The following is a 17,959-nucleotide window of genomic DNA, read 5'->3' as shown; positions in this document are numbered from 1 at the left end:
TGAGCATCGACCCATGAACCAGGAGGTCACAGTTTGATTCCGGGTTAGGGTACATGCCTGGGTTGCGGTCTCGATTCCCAGTGTGGAGTGTGCAGGAGGCAGCCAATTAATTATGTTTCTCTCTCATTGATGTTTCTATCTCTCTAAAGATGAATAAAAACATTAAAAAATATTTTTATTGATATCAGAGAGGAACGAAGAGGTAGAGAGAGAGAGAAACATCAGTGATGAGAGAGAACCATTGATAGGCTGCTTCTTGCATGCTCCACACCGGGGATTGAGCCCACAACCCGGGCATGTTGAACCATGATCTCCTAGTTCATAGGTGGACGCTCAACCACTTAGTCAGCTGGGCAATATAAACATATTTTTTAAAAAATAGATAAAAAGGTACATGGTAGGTAAAACTGCTACTAAGTCCAGGTGAAAAAGGGAGAGTTGTAGTTGTGTTGACTAGGGGACAAGTTAGGAAGCCTAATGAAGAGTTTTAGAACGTAGGCGCTTAAATAACAGTCCAGAAGCTAGTGGTCAGGTTGGCAAGGTGACTCTGTTCTACATGGTCATTCTGGGACACAGGTTCCTTCTGTCTTGTTGCTTCACCATCCCCTAAAATGGTATTCTTGTTTGCCATATTCGCATTTCAAACCATAGAAAGGAGGGAAGAGGAATTCTTTGAGGAAAGACCCACAAATTGCAGATATAACTTCCACTCATATTCCTGTGGCTAAGACTGATCATATGGTACATTCAGTTGCAAAGGAGACTAGGAAATATAATTGGCAACTCTGTGGCCACAATTTAGGAGGCTTTATTAGTAAAGGAAATAAGAGAACATACTGGATGGAGGCGCAGTGGGGGCATGACTAGTGTTTTTGCCATATAGGTGAAAATAGAGAAACTAGGGAGAGAGGGAAGTGTGCTTTTGATATGAAATTTGAATAAATTACCACTTGTAAGTAAATATATTTTTAAAACATTACTCAGAAGAAAAGTCTTAGAAATACTTATTTTGGTATTTAGTTGACTAATTGAAGTCAAGAAGAAAATCTACTAGCATGTACAGACAGTCCTCGGGTTACATCGGACTCGACATACATCGTTTTGTGGTTATGTTGCCATCTCCCACTTATTTATAAAAAAAAAAAGATCTATCATTTTGACGTATGTACATACATGCTTTATGGTTTTTATTATTTACCACAAGTAAAGGTCAGGAATTGCTATCTTTCTTTTAATTTTTTTTTTTTACTGTTTCACTTCATTACTGCTGTTTATGTGCTCCATGTGAGTGACGTAGGTGCTTATGTAGGTGGGTTCCGACTTTAGGCAAAAATTGCTTTACGTTGCGCTATAGGAATGGATCTCAGACATAACCTGAGCACCTACTGTAATAAACTTTATTTTTTTTTTTTTTTTTTTTTTTTTTTTTTTTTTTTTTTTTTTTTTTTTTTATTTATTTATTTATTTTTTTTTTTTTTATTTTTTTTTTTTATTGCTTAAAGTATTACAAAGGGTATTACATATGTGTCCATTTTATCCCCCCGCCCTAGACAGTCCCCTAGCCTCCCCTATCCCCCAATGTCTTATGTCCACTGGTTATGCTTCTATGCATGCATACAAGTCCTTTAGTTGATCTCTTACCCCCCTACCTCCTGCCCCGTAACCCTCCCCGGCCTTCCTGCTGCAGTTTGACAATCTGTTTGAGGCAGCTCTGCCTCTGTATCTATTATTGTTCAAAAGTTTATAATGGTCTGTATTATCCATGAATGAGTGAGATCATGTGGTATTTTTCCTTCATTGACTGGCTTATTTCACTTAGCATAATGCTCTCCAGTTCCATCCATGACGTTGCAAATGGTAAGAGTTCCTTCCTTTTTAGAGCAGCATAGTATTCCATCGTGTAGATGTACCACAGTTTTCTAATCCATTCATCTACTGATGGGCACTTAGGCTGTTTCCAGATCTTAGCTATGGTGAATTGTGCTGCTATGAACATAGGGGTGCATATATCCTTTCTGATTGGTGTTTCTGGTTTCTTGGGATATATTCCTAGAAGTGGGATCACAGGGTCAAATGGGAGTTCCATTTTCAGTTTTTTAAGGAAACTCCATACTGTCTTCCATAGTGGCTGCACCAGTCTGCATTCCCACCAGCAGTGCACAAGTGTTCCTTTTTCTCCACATCCTCTCCAGCACTTGTCGTTTGTTGATTTGTTGATGATAGCCAGTCTGACAGGTGTGAGATGGTACCTCATTGTTGTTTTGATTTGCATCTCTCGGATGATTAGTGACTTTGAGCATGTTTTCATATGTCTCTTGGCTTTCTGAATGTCCTCTTTTGAAAGGTGTCTATTTAGGTCCTTTGCCCATTTTTTGATTGGATTGTTTATCTTCCTTTTGTTAAGTTGTATGAGTTCCCTATAAATTTTGGAGATTAGGCCCTTATCGGATATGACATTGGCAAATATGTTTTCCCACACAGTGGGTTTTCTCATTGTTTTGTTGATGGTTTCTTTTGCTGTGCAGAAGCTTTTTATTTTGATGTAGTCCCATTTGTTCATTTTCTCTTTAGTTTCAAGTGCCCTAGGAGCTGTATCAGTGAAGAAATTGCTTCGGCATATGTCTGAGATTTTGTTGCCTTTGGATTCTTCTAGAATTTTTATAGTTTCCTGTCGTACATTTAAGTCCTTTATCCATTTTGAGTTTATTTTTGTGTATGGTGTAAGTTGGTGGTCTAGTTTCATTTTCTTGCATATATCTGTCCAATTTTCCCAGCACCATTTATTGAAGAGACTATCTTGGCTCCATTGTATGTTCTTGCCTCCTTTGTCAAATATTAATTGAGCATATTGGTTTGGGCCGATTTCTGGGCTCTCTATTCTATTCCATTGATCTATATGCCTATTCTTGTGCCAGTACCAGGCAGTTTTGAGAACAGTGGCTTTGTAATACATCTTGATATCTGGTATTGAGATCCCACCTACTTTGGTCTTTTTCAGGATTGCTGCAGCTATTCGAGGTCTTTTTTTATTCCAGATGAATTTTTGGAGAGTTCGTTCTAGATCTCTGAAGTATGCCGTTGGTATTTTAATAAACTTTATTTTTTAATATATATTTTTATCAATGATGAGAGAGAATCACTGATTGGCTGTCTCCCGCACCTCTCCCCGCCACCAGGGGTTGAGCCCAACATCTGGGCATGTGCCTTGACCTGGAATCAAACCATGACACCTGAGTCATAGGTCTACGCTCAACCACTGGCGACAACAGCTGGGCAGCATGTAATAAACTTTAAACTGAAAAAATGCTTTCATGTTTTTAGGTTTTACGCATCTGTTAATAGACCTTTTTGGAGCTCTGCCACCCAACTCAATGGCGTCTTCTACTTCTGTGCCTCTGGGATTTCACTATGAAACAAAGTATGTTGTTCTCAGCTACTTGAGACACCTCTCTCAGGAGAAGCTGCAAGAGCATCATCTTTCCTCACTACAAGGTATTATCTTTGGCTTATGGTGGTTATATTTAGTAGCAATAATAACATCATATGTAAAAGCATATATACCTAAATAATTTATATTTATGGTTTTATGATCAAATAATACCAATAAGCTTTTAAAAAGCTTTATTGTTGAGAGTATTACAGATGTCCCTCCATTATCCCCCCATTACCATCCCTCCTGCCGGTTCCTACCCTGCTCTAAGCCTTCAACACCTTATTGTCTGCCTCCATGGGTAATGCATATAAGTTCTCCAGTTAATCTCTCCCCCTTCCTGCCTTTCCCTTTAAGATTCGTCAGTCTGTTGCATGTTTCCTTGCCTTTGGTTCTATTTTATTCATCAGTTTATTTTGTTCATTAGACGCCTTGTTCATTTATTTTAATTTTTAGATTAGTTGTTGATATGCATTTATTGCCATTTTATTGTTCATATTTTTTATTTTTTATTTTTACTTTTTAAAGAATACCCATACATTTCATGTAATACTGGTTTGGTGGTGATGAACTCCTTTAGCATTTTCTTGTCTATGAAGCTCTTTATCTGTCCTTCAATTCTAAATGATAGCTTTGCTGGGTAGAGTGATCTTGGTTGCAAGTCCTTTTCATCACTGAATATTTCTTGCCAGTCTCTTCTGGCCTGCAAAGTTTCTGTTGAGAAATCAGCTGACAGTCTTATGGGAGCTCCCTTGTAGATAACTAACTGCTTTCCTCTTGTTGGTTTTAAGATTCTGTTTCTCTTTAACCTTTGGCATTTTAATTATGATGTGTCTTGGTGTGGCACTCTGGATTCATCTTGTTGGGGACTCTCTGTACTTCCTGGACTTGTATATCTATTTCCTTCACCAAGTTAGGGAAGTTTTCTGTCATTATTTTAAAAATTAAAAAAAAAACACGTTTTTATTGATTTCAGAGAGGAAGGGAGAGGGAGAGATAGAAACATCAATGTTGAGAGAGAATCACCAATTGGCCTCCCCCTGTAAACCCCACCCCCCACCCCCCTTCCCCCCCACACACACTGGAGATTGAGCCCGCAACCTTGCCTTAACAGGGAATCGAACCGTGACCTCCTGGTTCAGAAGTTCAGTGCTCAAGCACTGAGCTACACTGGCTGGGCTCTGTCATTTTTTCAAATAGGTTTTCAACTTCTTGATCTCTCTCTTCTCCTTCTGGCACCCCAATGATGCAATTGTTGATATGCTTCAAGTTGTCCCAGAGGCTCCTTGCACTTTCCTCATTCTTTTAGATTCATTTTTCTTTTTGCTGTTCTCATTGGGTGTTTTTTGCTTCCTTATATTCCAACTTGCTGATTTGATTCTCAGGTTCATCTACTCTACTGTTGATTCTCTATACAATATTCTTCACTGAATTTAGTGTATCATTCATTTCTGACCGGTTCTTTTTTATGCTTTTGTAGTTTGCACTAAGTTCATTGAGCATCCTTATAATCAGTTTTTTGAACTCTGCATTTAGTAGATTGCTTGTCTCCATTTTCTTTAGTTCCTTTTCTGGAGTTTTGTCCTGTTCTTTCATTTGGGACGTGTTTTTTTTGAGTCCTCATTTTAGCAGCCTCCCTGTGTTTGTTTCTGTTTTAGGTAGAGTTGTTCCATTTCCTAGGCTTGGTTGAGTTGCCTTATGTAGTAGGTGTTTTGTAGAGTCCAGGGGCACAGCCTTCTTGATCACGAAGCTGAGCACTCAAGGTGTGTGTGCTTCCTCCCCGCCCCCCCCCCCCCCCACACACACACTTGGATGGGCTGTGTACATCCTCTGTTGTAGTTCAGTTTGATTGCTGTTGGCATGTCAGTAGGAAGGGATTTATTCCCAGGCTAGTCAGCTGGAAGGACTGGCTGTGACCAACGAGGATCAGATGTGCAGGGGCCCACCCCACAGAGTAGGACTTACTTCAGCAGGTCTCTGATACCTGCTGAGTCTGCCCCTTGTCTGTTGTTTGTGGGGGTGGTGATGCTACAGGGTGATCTGATACAGTCTACCAGGTGTGCTGGCTCTGTGGCTTTCCAGGAGGTGTAGGCCAAGATCACCACTGCCAGTATTCTGCCCAAGGCCACTGGCATGAACTACAGATCAATGTTTAGATGACTGCTACTTGTGTTGGGCTTGGAGATGCCAAGAAGAGGCCAAACTGTGCACCAAGGTAGCATGCTGCTAGTGCTGGGCCTAGGACCACTTAGCAAGAGGTATGGGATATACTGAGGCCAGCTGTTGGAGAGATTTTAGGAATGTCTGAAGTGTGAGTTAGGACACGCTATTCATATAGAAAAGCCACTGCAAACAGCTTTGGTGGGGTCCCAGGGAATCACCAGGGCTGGGCAAGCAGTGTGGGCCAGGTTTATGGAGATTCAGATATGGCATCTGCCAGTGGCCCTGTGGCTGGGAGGTCTCAGCAAAGGAACAATGACCTCTGCCAGCACTTTTCTCTGGGAGGCCCCCCAGTTCTTGCCCTAAAGCCATACACTTTATTTCCTCTGTATGTCCCTGGATCCTTTCAAGCTGCTGCCCGAGTGCTGGAGATCAGCGGGAGCGTATCTGAGTAAGTCCATGCATGGGGCCTTTAAATGGAACTGCCTGGGACTCTAGCAGCCTCTGTGTCACCCAGCAATAATCCTCATTGGTTTTTGTTTTTTTAAAAAATATATTTCTTTTTTATTTATTTATTTATTTATTTATTTATTTATTTATTATTTATTTATTTATTTATTTTTTATTGCTTACAGTATTACAAAGGGTATTACATATGTGTCCCTTTTTTTCCCCCCGCCCTTGACAATCCCCTGGCCTCCCCTACCCCCCAGTGTCTTATGTCCATTGGTTATGCTTATATGCATGCATACAAGTCCTTTGGTTGATCTCTTACCCTCCTCCCTCCTGCCCCCCAACCCTCCCCGGCCTTCCCACTGCAGTTTGACAATCTGCTTGAGGCAGCTCTGCCTCTGTATCTATTATTGTTCAAAAGTTTATAATGGTCTCTATTATCCATGAATGAGTGAGATTATGTGGTATTTTTCCTTCATTGACTGGCTTATTTCACTTAGCATAATGCTCTTCAGTTCCATCCATGCCATTGCAAATGGTAAGAGTTCCTTCCTTTTTACAGCAGCATAGTATTCCATCGTGTAGATGTACCACAGTTTTCTAATCCATTCATCTACTGATGGGCACTTAGGCTGTTTCCAGATTCTAGCTATGGTGAATTGTGCTGCTATGAACATATGGGTGCATATATCCTTTCTGATTGGTGTTTCTGTTTTCTTGGGATATATTCCTAGAAGTGGGATCACAGGGTCAAATGGGAGTTCCATTTTCAGTTTTTTGAGGAAACTCCATACTGTCTTCCATAGTGGCTGCACCAGTCTGCATTCCCACCAGCAGTGCACAAGTGTTCCTTTTTCTCCACATCCTCTCCAGCACTTGTCGTTTGTTGATTTGTTGATGATAGCCAATCTGACAGGTGTGCAATGGTACCTCATTGTTGTTTTGATTTGCATCTCTCGGATGATTAGTGACTTTGAGCATGTTTTCATATGTCTGTTGGCTTTCTGAATGTCCTCTTTTGAAAGGTGTCTATTTAGGTACTTTGCCCGTTTTTTGATTGGATTGTTTATCTTCCTTTTGTTAAGTTGTATGAGTTCCCTATAAATTTTGGAGATTAGGCCCTTATCAGATATGACATTGGCAAATATGTTTTCCCACACAGTGGGTTTTCTCGTTGTTTTGTTGATGGTTTCTTTTGCTGTGCAGAAGCTTTTTATTTTGATGTAGTCCCATTTGTTCATTTTCTCTTTAGTTTCAAGCGCCCTAGGAGCTGTATCAGTGAAGAAAATGCTTCGGCATATGTCTGAGATTTTGTTGCCTTTGGATTCTTCTAGAATTTTTATGGTTTCCTGTCGTACATTTAAGTCCTTTATCCATTTTGAGTTTATTTTTGTGTATGGTGTAAGTTGGTGATCTAGTTTCATTTTCTTGCATATATCTGTCCAATTTTCCCAACACCATTTATTGAAGAGACTATCTTGACTCCATTGTATGTTCTTGCCTCCTTTGTCAAATATTAATTGAGCGTATTGGTTCGGGCCGATTTCTGGGCTCTCTATTCTATTCCATTGATCTATATGCCTGTTCTTGTGCCAGTACCAGGCAGTTTTGAGAACAGTGGTTTTGTAATACATCTTGATATCTGGTATTGAGATCCCACCTACTTTGTTCTTTCTCAGGATTGCTGCAGCTATTTGGTTTTTTTTTTTATTCCAGATGAATTTTTGGAGAGTTCGTTCTAGATCTGTGAAGTATGCCGTTGGTATTTTTAAATATATTTCTTTATTGATTTCAGAGAGAAAGGGAGGAGAGAGAGAGAGAAACATCAATGATGAGAGAGAATCATTGATCGGCTGCCTTCTGCTTGTCCCCCACTGGGAATCAAGCCCGCAACCCAGGCATGTATGTGCCCTTGGCCGGAATCGAACCTGGGACCCTTCCGTCCGCAGGCTGACGCTTTATCCACTGAGCCAAGCCGGCTAGGGCTCCTTATTGGTTTTTACAGCCTGAAGTTATAGGGACTTCTCTTCCCAGCACTAGAACCCTAGACTGAGGGGTCTGCTGTTGGGCTGGGACTCCTTGCTCCTCACAGGGGAACTCTACAGCCAAGATATCCCTCCTTGTTAAAAATCAGCATACTTTCAACTGGTGTGGCTTAGTGGTTGATTATCGATTTACAAACCTGGAGGTCATGGTTCAATTCCCTATCTGGGACATGCCTGGGTTTTGGACTCTGTCCTCAGTAGGGGGCATGAAGGAAGTTGATCAATAATTCTCTCTCATCATTGATTTTTTTTCTAATTTAAATTCTTTATTATTGAAAGTATTACATATATATCCTTTTCCCCCCATTAACCTCTCCCTGGCTGCTCCCACCCTCCAGCACATGCCCTTGCCCCCCTACTGTCTGTGTCCATTGGTTATGCTTATATGCATGCATACAAGTCCTTTGGTTGATCTCTAATCCTCCTCCCCGCCATGATGTTGCAAATGGTAGGAGTTCTTTCGTGTTTTTTTTTTTTAATATATTTTTTATTGATTAAGATATTACATATGTGTCCTTGTCCCCACATTACCCTCTACCCCCCCCCCCCCCCCCCCCGCTCATGCCCTCACCCCCCCGTTGTCCATGTCCATTGATTAGGCCTATATGCTTGCATATAAGTCCTTTGGTTGATCTTTCCCCCTTACCCCCACCCTCCCCTACCTTCCCTCCAAGTCCCGACAGTCCAATCAATGCCTCTCCGTCTCTGGATCAGTCCTTGTTCATCAGTTTATGTTGTTCATTATATTCCACAAATGAGTGAGATCATGTGGTATTTATCCGCTCTCCAGTTCCATCCATACTGTGGCAAATGGTAAGAGTTCCTTTTTCTTCTTCCTCTTTTTTTTTATTTTTTTATTTTTTATTTTTATTTTTTATTTTTTTTTATATTTTATTGATTTTTCACAGAGAGGAAGGGAGAGAGATAGAGAGTCAGAAACATCGATGAGAGAGAAACATCGACCAGCTGCCTCCTGCACATCTCCCACTGGAGATGTGCCCGCAACCCAGGCACATGCCCCTGACCGGAATCGAACCCGGGACCCTTCAGTCCGCAGGCCGACGCTCTATCCACTGAGCCAAACTGGTTTCGGCTCTTCTTCCTCTTTTTAAAGAATACCTTTAAGCATTTCATATAATGCTGGTTTGGTGGTGGTGAACTCCTTTAGCTTTTTCTTATCCGTGAAGCTCTTTATCTGACCTTCTATTCTGAATGATAGCTTTGCTGGATAAAGTAATCTTGGTTGCAGGTTCTTGCTATTCATCACTTTGAATATTTCTTGCCACTCTCTTCTGGCCTGCATGGTTTCTGTTGAGAAATCAGCTGACAGTCGTATGGGTACTCCCTTGTAGGTAACTGACTGTCTTTCTCTTGCTGCTTTTAAGATTCTCTCTTTATCTTTTGCTCTTGGCATTTTAATTATGATGTGTCTTGGTGTGGTCCTCTTTGGATTCCTTTTGTTTGGGGTTCTCTGCGCTTCCTGGACTTGTAAGTCCATTTCTTTCACCAGGTAGGGGAAGTTTTCTGTCATTATTTCTTCAAAAAGGTTTTCAATATCTTGCCCTCTCTCTCCTTCTGGTACCCCTATAATTCTGATGTTGGTACGCTTGAAGTTGTCCCAGAGGTTCCTTACACTATCTTCATATTTTTGGAATCTCTTTTCTTTTTTCTTTTTCGGTTGGGTATTTTTGGTTTCTTTGTATTTCAAATCTTTGACTTGATTCTTGGGATCCTCTTGTCTGCTGCTGGATCTCTGTAAATTATTCTTTATTTCAGTCAGTGTATGCTTAATTTCTAGTTGGTCCTTTTTCATGTCCTCCATGGTCTCACTATACTTATTGAGGGATTCATTAAATTTATTGGCGGTTTCCATAAAATTCTTGAAAAACCTTATAAATGTGGCCTTGAACTCTATATCCAATCGTTTGCTTTCCTCCATTTCTGCCATTTGTGACCTGTTTCTTTGTCTCCGCATTTTGGCAGCTTCCCTGTGTTGATAGAGTGGCCCTGCGCGCCAGGTGTCCTGTAGGGCCCAGTAGCTCAGCCTCCCCAGTTACCTGGGGTGGACACTCTTGGTGCACTCTTGGTGCCTTGGTTGTTGTAGGATCACTGGGAGGAATTGACCTCCAGGCCAATTGGCTGTGAGAATCAGCTGTGTCTAAAGTGGGAGAACTTCTGTGCTGAAGACACCCTTCTGGGGCAAGACTTGCTTCAGTGGGGCTTTGGTGCTCACTGAGTCTGCTCCCTGAGTGTGTCCCTTATGGATCTGAGGAGTTGCAGTCTGGATGGTCCCCCTCTGACCACTGGGTACAGTGGCTCCTGGATCTAAGGAGGTGCTAATTCAGCCTCTGCCTGAGGCCACACAGCAGGAGCCACGAAGAGGCTCAGCTGTGAAGCAATGCAAGCCGCTGCGGGGCCTTGGGCCTTCTCTTGGAAGTTCCGGGTCTGCCTGGCTCGTCTGCAGTTAGGTACATTCACATGCAAAAGCCTCTGCCGCAGCCTGGGTGGGGCGGGGTCTCAGGGAATCAAAGGGCGGATCAAGGAGCTATGGCTGATTCTCCGCCCGGAGTCGTGGGTCTCAGTGACCCGCTAATTGCTGCAAGCACCTCTGAGGGAAAGCCGCCTTCAAGTTCGCCCGCTGCCCGACAGACCAGCTTCTCCCCGTATGAGTCCTGGGTCCCCAGAGACTTCCCGGAACCGGAGTTCAGAGCAGTCGGGAGCTTGTGATTCAAAAAGACAGCCGCGTCCTCAGGTGCCACCCCCTTTACTCGCGCACGCCCGAGCCGGCCGTACCTCTGCACTTGTACCTCTGCACTTCACCTCTGCAGCTCCTCTGGCTCTCAGCGTGCTTTTCTTTCCTTCTAGTTGTAGAATTTACACTCAGCCAGCCTTTCTGTTGTTCTGGATGATGTTTGCTCTGTCCTTTGCGGTTATTTTCAATTGTTGTGTGAGGCGACAATTTCCCGGTGTTTACCTTTGCCACCATCTTAGTTTCTCCAGTTCTGCCGGAAGCCGGTCCATCCTTGCTGCTTGACACAGTCGCTGCAGGAAAGAAACATCTGCACAGCATATGTTTCAAGGGACCTGGCGTATATAGCATACTGTTCTTAATATGTTTGCTCCCCTTAGCGCTGTGTGTTTTAACCAAGGTCACCTCTCCAAGAAAGGTTGTTTCCCCAGGTAGGAATTTTTCCCTGAAGTCAGGGAGGGGATGCCTCTCCTAGAAAGGTTGTTTCCCCAGGTAGGAATTTTTCCCTGAAGTCAGGGAGGGGATGAAACTCCTTAACTAAGTGCCAGGCGGGTAGTTAATCACTACAAACAATCATGCTTAAGCTACATAATCTTTACTCCCTGGAATGGAGATAAGAAACGCCCTAACCTTTGTAATAGAAATTGACAGGATTAAAATCAACTGGTATAAATACGGATGTAACAAAACAATAAACAGCAGAACTTCGCTGGAGATCCAGACCAGAACTTGGCTGGAGATCCTGGCTAGAGATCCTGGCTAGGCTGCTGATCAACTGAACGCTGTCTCTGTGTCATTCCTTCTTTGCCGACTCCATCCACACCTTTGGGGACCCCTGGACCTGCTGGGGTTGGACCCCGGCACAGTTCTTTCGTTTTTATAGCAGCGTAGTATTCCATTGTGTAGATGTACCACAGTTTTTTAATCCACTCATCTGCTGGTGGGCACTTAAGCTGTTTCCAAATCTTAGCTATTGTAAATTGTGCTGCCATGAGCATAGGGATGCATATATCCTTTCTGATTGGTGTTTCTGGTTTCTTGGGAGATAGTCCTAGAAGTGGGATTACTGGGTCAAATGGGAGTTCCATTTTTAATTTTTTGAGGACACTCCATACTGTTTTTTCATCATTGATGTGTTTTTGTTTTTTTTTTATCATCGATGTTTTTAATCTCTCCCTTCCTCTCTCAAATAAATAAAAAATATATTTAAAAACAAGCAAACAGGGAGCACTATCTCAATTCATTGAGGTTCTGCTTCCCGGCATATGTCGACAGTTTGGCTCAAATAAACTCACAAAAATTCTTTAAAAACAAACAAACAAGCAAACAAACAAAATGCCACACATTCTGCACCTCCAGCCCTCCTATCAATTTCAGTGTGGTTTCTTCTTTAATTCTCTAGTTGTAGGATTTCCAGTCTGCCAGATATCAGGTGGTTCTGAATGATGGTCATTCTGTATTTTAGTTGTAATTTTGATGTGATTATGGGAAGAGGTGGGTCCTGGAGTTTACCTATGCCACCATCTTGACCCTCTCCTCATTTTTTTTAATACCAATAAGCTTTTAAGGAATAACCTCTCCTCTCTTTCCATTCCCTGATCCATTCCCAGAAGCAACTACTTTGAATGCTTTTTAAAAGCTTGATATTTTTCCCAGCCAGCATGGCACAGCGGTTGAACTTTCACCTATGAACCAGGAGGTCACAGTTCGATTCCCAGTCAGGGCACATGCCTAGGTTGTGGACTCCATCCCCAGTGAGGCAGCCAATCAATGATTCTTTTATCATTGATGTTTCTATCTCTCTCCCCTTCTCCCTTCCTCCCTTAAATCAATAAAAAAATATTTTTTAAAAAAATCTTGATATTTTATTTTTAAAAGTTTTTTACTTTTGTTGTTAATCCTCACCCCAGGATATTTTCCATTGGTTTTTGAGAGAGAGTGGAAAGGAGGGGGAGAGACAGAGAGAAAGAAAACATCAATGTGAGAGAGACACATTGATTGTTTGCCTCCTGCACTCGCCCTGATCAGGGCTGGGGATCGAGCTTGTAACCAAGGTACATGCCCTTGACCAAAATCCAATCTAGGACCCTTCAGTCCACAGGATGACGCTCTATCCACTGAGCCAAACTGGCTAGGGCAAGAGCTTGGTATTTTAAATGGTTGCCTTTGGTACAGGTACAGATCTGCTAAGTACATGTAAATAAAAAGAAATACATGTGTCTTTAGAGATTTTATATTTAATAAGACAGATTAGAATTACATTATTATTATTATTATTTTAAGTATACTTTTATTGATTTCAGAGAGGAAGGGAGTGGGAGAGAGAGATAGAAACATCAATGCTGTGAGAGAATCATTGATTGGTTGCCTCAACCTGGGCATGTGCCCTTGACTGGAATTGAACCCGGGACCCTGCAGTCCACGGGCCGATGCTGTATCCACTGAGCCAAATTGGCTAGGGCTACATAATTATTTTTAAATTTATAATACAGTTTAGTTGCTTGGATTGCCTTTTTTCAATGCTATTAGATTTAAACATTGAATTCTTATATTTGATAGTTTTTAGTACAATTCTTTGTATTGGGAAGTTGTATATATACTTCTTTATTTTTAAGTCTTTATTGTTGAGACTATTACAGGTATCCCCCTTATTTCCCCCATTGCCCACCTCCACCTAGTTCCCACCCTGCCCCAGGCCTTCACCACCCTACTGTCTGTGTCCATAGATAAGATCCTTGGTTAATATCTTCCCTCCCCCACCACCTCCTTCCCGCATCCCTCTGAGATTTGTCAGTCTGTTCCATGCTTCCATGCCACTGATTCTATTTTATTCACCAGTTTATTTTGTTCATTAGATTTCTTTTAAATATATATTTTTTGATTTTAGAGAGGAAGGGAGAAGGAGTGAGAGATAGAAACATCAATGATGAGAGAGAATCATTGACTAGCTGCCTCCTGCAGGCATCACACTGGGGATTGAGCCCGCAACCTGGGCATGTGCCCTGACCAGGAATTGAACCATGACCTCCTGTTCATTAGATTTCTTGTTCCTTTATTTTGATTTTTAAGATTCAATTGTTGATAGTATTTATTGTCATTTTATTTTTCATATTTTTTATCTCCTCTTCCTCCTCTCCTCCTTCCCCTCCTCCTCCTCCTCCTCCTCCTCTTCCTCCTCCTCCTCCTCTTCCTGTTCTTCTTCTTCTTCCTCTTCCTAAAGAATACCCTTCAACATTTCATGTAATATTGTTGTGGTGGTGATGAACTCCATTAGCTTTTTCTTGTTTGTCAAGCTCTTTATCTGACCCTCATTCTAAATGATAGCTTTGCTGGGTAGAGTAATCTTGGTTGTAGGTCCTTTCTATTCATCACTTTGAATATTTCTTGCCATTCCCTTCTGACCTGCAAAGTTTCTGTTGAAAAATCAGCTGACATTCCTATGGGAGCACCCTTGTAGGTAATTAACTGTTTTTATCTTGCTGCTTTTAAGATTCTCTTTTTGTTTTTAACCCTGCGCATTTTGATTATGATGTGTCTTGGTGTGGGCCTCTTTGGGTTTCTCTTGTTTTCAACTCTGCACTTCCTGGACTTGTAAGTCTATTTCTTTCACCAGGTAGGGCAAGTTTTCTGTCATTATTTCTTCAAATAGGTTTTCAGTATTTTGCTATCTCTCTTCTCCTTCTGGCACCCTCATAATGCAAATGTTGGTAGGTTTATAGTTGTCCCAGAGGCTCCTTACACTATCTTCATATTTTTGGATTCTCTTTTCTTTTTGCTCTTCTGATTGGGTGTTTTTTGCTTCTTCATATTCCAAATCATTGATTTGATTCTTGAAATCCTCTACTCTATTGTTGAAACCCTGTAAATTATTCTTTATTTCAGTTAGTGTATACTTAATTTCTGACTAGTCCTTTTTCATGTCTTTGATATTCTCACTGAGATCCTTGACAGTCTCATGAAGATCCTTGAGTAACCTTGTAACCATGGTTTTGAACTCTATCTAATAGTTTTCTTGCTTTCATTTGTGACATATTTCTTTGTCTCTACATTTTGGCTGTTTTAAGTAGAGTTGCTATGTCTCCTGGAATTGGTAGAGTGGCCTTGTGTAGTGCGTGTCCTGTAGGGCCCAGTGGCTCAGCCTCTCCAGTCAGCTGGGCACTCTAGGTGTGACTCTTTGTGGGCTGTGTGCACAGTCTTGTAGTTGAGACTTGATTGCTGTTGACATCACTGGGAGGAGTTGGCCTCCAGGCCAATTGGCTGTGAGGACCAGCTGCAACTACATTGGGAGAGCTGCTGTGCAGGAAATACCCCTATGGAGCAGGATTTGCTTTAGTGCTTACTGAGCCTGCCCCTTGAGTATGTTGCTTGTGGATGTGTAGAGTTGTAATCTGGTATGGTCTCAAGCAGTCCACTGGGTCCACTGGCTATAGGGCCTCTAGGGGAATGCAAAGTTAGCCACTGCATGGGGCTGCAGGAGCTATTTGTATTGGGCTTGGAGGTGCCCAGGGGAGGCCCAGCTGTGAAGTAAGGCAGGCTGGTGCTAGTGCTGGGTCTTGGGCCTTTTATTGATTGGTTTGGGGCACACTATCATCAGCTTCAGCTTGTTTGAGAGATTTTAGCAAAGTCTGAAGCCTGAGCCAGGACAGGCCATTCATATGGAAAAGTCACTGCAAACAGGTTTGGTGAGGCTGCAAATTGGATGGGGTTGGTCTCAGGGAATCCCCAGGGCAGAGCAGTGTGCTCCTTGCTGATGGAGACTCACATATTGCTTCCAGTTAGCCCTTCGACAGGGGAGATCCTAACACAGGAATAATGACCCCTGCGATCACTCTTGTCTGGGAGAAAGCCACCCTGAATTCCTGCCCCGATGCCAAACAGTCCAGTTCCTACCTGTATGTGTTTGGGTTCCTCAGAGCCACCACCCACTTGACGTTGGAGCTCAGAGGAAGTAGGAACTTGTAAGTTCCTGCGCTGGCCTTTAAAAAGAACACCTGAGTCTCCGGTAGCCTCCATGTCACTCAACCCCAATCCCCGCTGGTTTTTACAGCCCATATTTACGGGGACTTCTCTTCCCAGCTCTGGAACCTGGGTTGGGAGGTCTGGTGAGGGGCTGGTACCCTTTGCTCCTCACGGGTGGCTTCCACAGAGACGATCTCCCTCCCCATTAAAAAAACAGCACACATGGGTGCCAGACCAGCCACTTCCATTCCTCTGCCCCTCCTACCAGTCTCAATGTACTTGTTTCTTTTCTTCTTTAGTTGTATGACTCCCATTCAGTCAGCTTTCAGATGATTTTGAATGATGGTTGTTCAGTATTTTAGTTGTAATTTTGATGTGATTATGGCAGGCGGCGAGTACTTATGCCACCATCTCGGTTCTCCTTCTTTAAATAGTTTGCCAAATGAACGTTAAAATAGTTACTAGAGACTGAATCATTTTTCTTCATTAGATGTAATATCATCATCTTAAATATTCTCATCCAAAGATTTCTATTGCATCCTCTGTCATTCTGGTTCAAGAAAGGGTAGTGTTGAGCATTTAGAAATGATGAAATGTGATGGCCATTCTAGCAGGTAGGAGCGATGAAAGAAGGTGTCCTAACAATGCTAATTTACAAGTTTATATATAACTAATGAGTGTTATATTTTTACATATTGAATCATTTTAACTACCCCACGTTAGGTTGCTATTCTAAAAACAAAATTACATCAAAATGACTTTTAAAACTCATTAAAGAAAATGTGATACCAAATATCTAATTTATTATTTTACCAGCCTCACACAGCAATTATTTTACTTTCTATTGTTTTCTAGTCTTTATTAATATACATAGTTTGTACATAGTGGTAATCAATTATTTGTGATTTTTTTTACTCAGTTTTATCTTTTTTAAATTTTTTATTTTTAGATATATTTTTATTGATTTCAGAGAGGAAGGGAGAGGAAGAGAGAGATAGAAACATCAATGATGAGAGAGAATCATTGATTGGCTGCCTCCTGCATGCCCCCCACTGGGGATAGAGCCCGCAACCTGGGCATGTGCCCTTGACTAGAATTGAACCCGGGACCCTTTAGTCCACAGGCCGAAGCCCTGAGCCAAAACGGCTAGGGCTCACTCAGTTTTAAAATGTTTCTATGTTCACGTTCTTTATTGTATGTCTAAATGTCTTCAGTTTTTTTTTTTTAAATTGATTAAGGTATTACATATGTGTCCTTATCCCCCCATTGTGTCTTCAGGTTTTTGAAAAATATGTCTGTATTGATTTTGAGAGAGAGAGAGAAGGAGGGAGAGGGAGAGAAACATTGATGTGAAAGTGAATCTTCGATCAGCTGCCTTTTGCATGCCCCCTCCTGGGAATCAAGACGGCAACTTGGGCATATGTCCTGAAAGGGAATCGAACCAGCAACCCTTTAAGTGCATAGGTTGATGTCCAACCAACTGAGACACACATGCCAGGGCCCTTTTTTTTTTTTTTTAAAGTCATTAGTACTCATAAAATTTTTGGTTTAACATAAAAGCTTAGTTCACTTTTACTGATAGTGGAGCTTAAATTGAAATGGTCAATTAAAGAGGGAATCAGACACAAGGAGGATATTATAAGAAATTTTATTTAAAGTGTTAATAGACCTAACTGGTTTGGCTCAGTGGATAGAGCGTTGGCCTGCAGACTGAAAGGTCCCAGGTTCGATTCCAGTCAAGGGCATGTACCTTGGTTGCGGGCACATCCCCAGTGGGGAGTGTGCAGGAGGCAGCTCAATCGATGTTTCTCTCTCATCGATGTTTCTAACTCTCTATCCCTCTCCCTTCCTCTCTGTAAAAAATCAATAAAATATATTAAAAAAAATAAAGTGTTAATAAATATACGTTTATTTAGCAATTTTGATGTAGGGCCAAGGCTTTTTTAAAATATGGGTCTGTTGTTTATAGTTTCCAATTTATGTTTATTTAAAATACAGTAAGCACATAAACACACTTATAAAATCATCTGATTAAAGAGTCATTATAGATTTTCATGATTTCTCCCCCCCCCCCGCCCCATTTTTCTACAGTTGTTTCTCTCATATCCAATTTGAAATGTTTTTGTGTGTGTGTGTGTGTGTGTGTGTGTGTGTGTGTGTGTT

General features: G+C 41.7%; 1 protein-coding gene across 17 annotated transcripts in view; it reads left to right on the top strand.

Annotated features, from left to right (window-relative positions):
- Positions 1 to 17,959, top strand: part of BCL2L13 (BCL2 like 13) — a 231,199-nt gene that overhangs the window by 24,656 nt on the left and 188,584 nt on the right. For 15 of the 17 annotated variants that reach the window (XR_004966422.1, XR_004966421.1, XR_004966423.1 and 12 more), the window contains one exon: positions 3,322 to 3,492. The exons of 1 other annotated variant lie outside the window; for it this stretch is intronic. Coding sequence is in view for 12 of the 16 variants with exons in the window: in XM_036301930.1 (XP_036157823.1) it covers positions 3,372 to 3,492 (121 nt within the window). In the remaining 4 variants the exon portion in view is untranslated. Of the gene's footprint in view, positions 1 to 3,321; positions 3,493 to 6,001; positions 6,042 to 17,959 lie in introns of those variants that run through there. One more of the 17 variants, XM_036301920.1, reaches the window with a different exon arrangement.

Source organism: Myotis myotis, unplaced genomic scaffold (assembly GCF_014108235.1).
Source record: "Myotis myotis isolate mMyoMyo1 unplaced genomic scaffold, mMyoMyo1.p scaffold_m19_p_3, whole genome shotgun sequence".
Lineage (NCBI taxonomy): Eukaryota > Metazoa > Chordata > Mammalia > Chiroptera > Vespertilionidae > Myotis > Myotis myotis.
The sequence above is the reverse complement of the archived record's forward strand: the minus strand, read 5'-3'. Positions and strand labels throughout refer to the sequence as shown.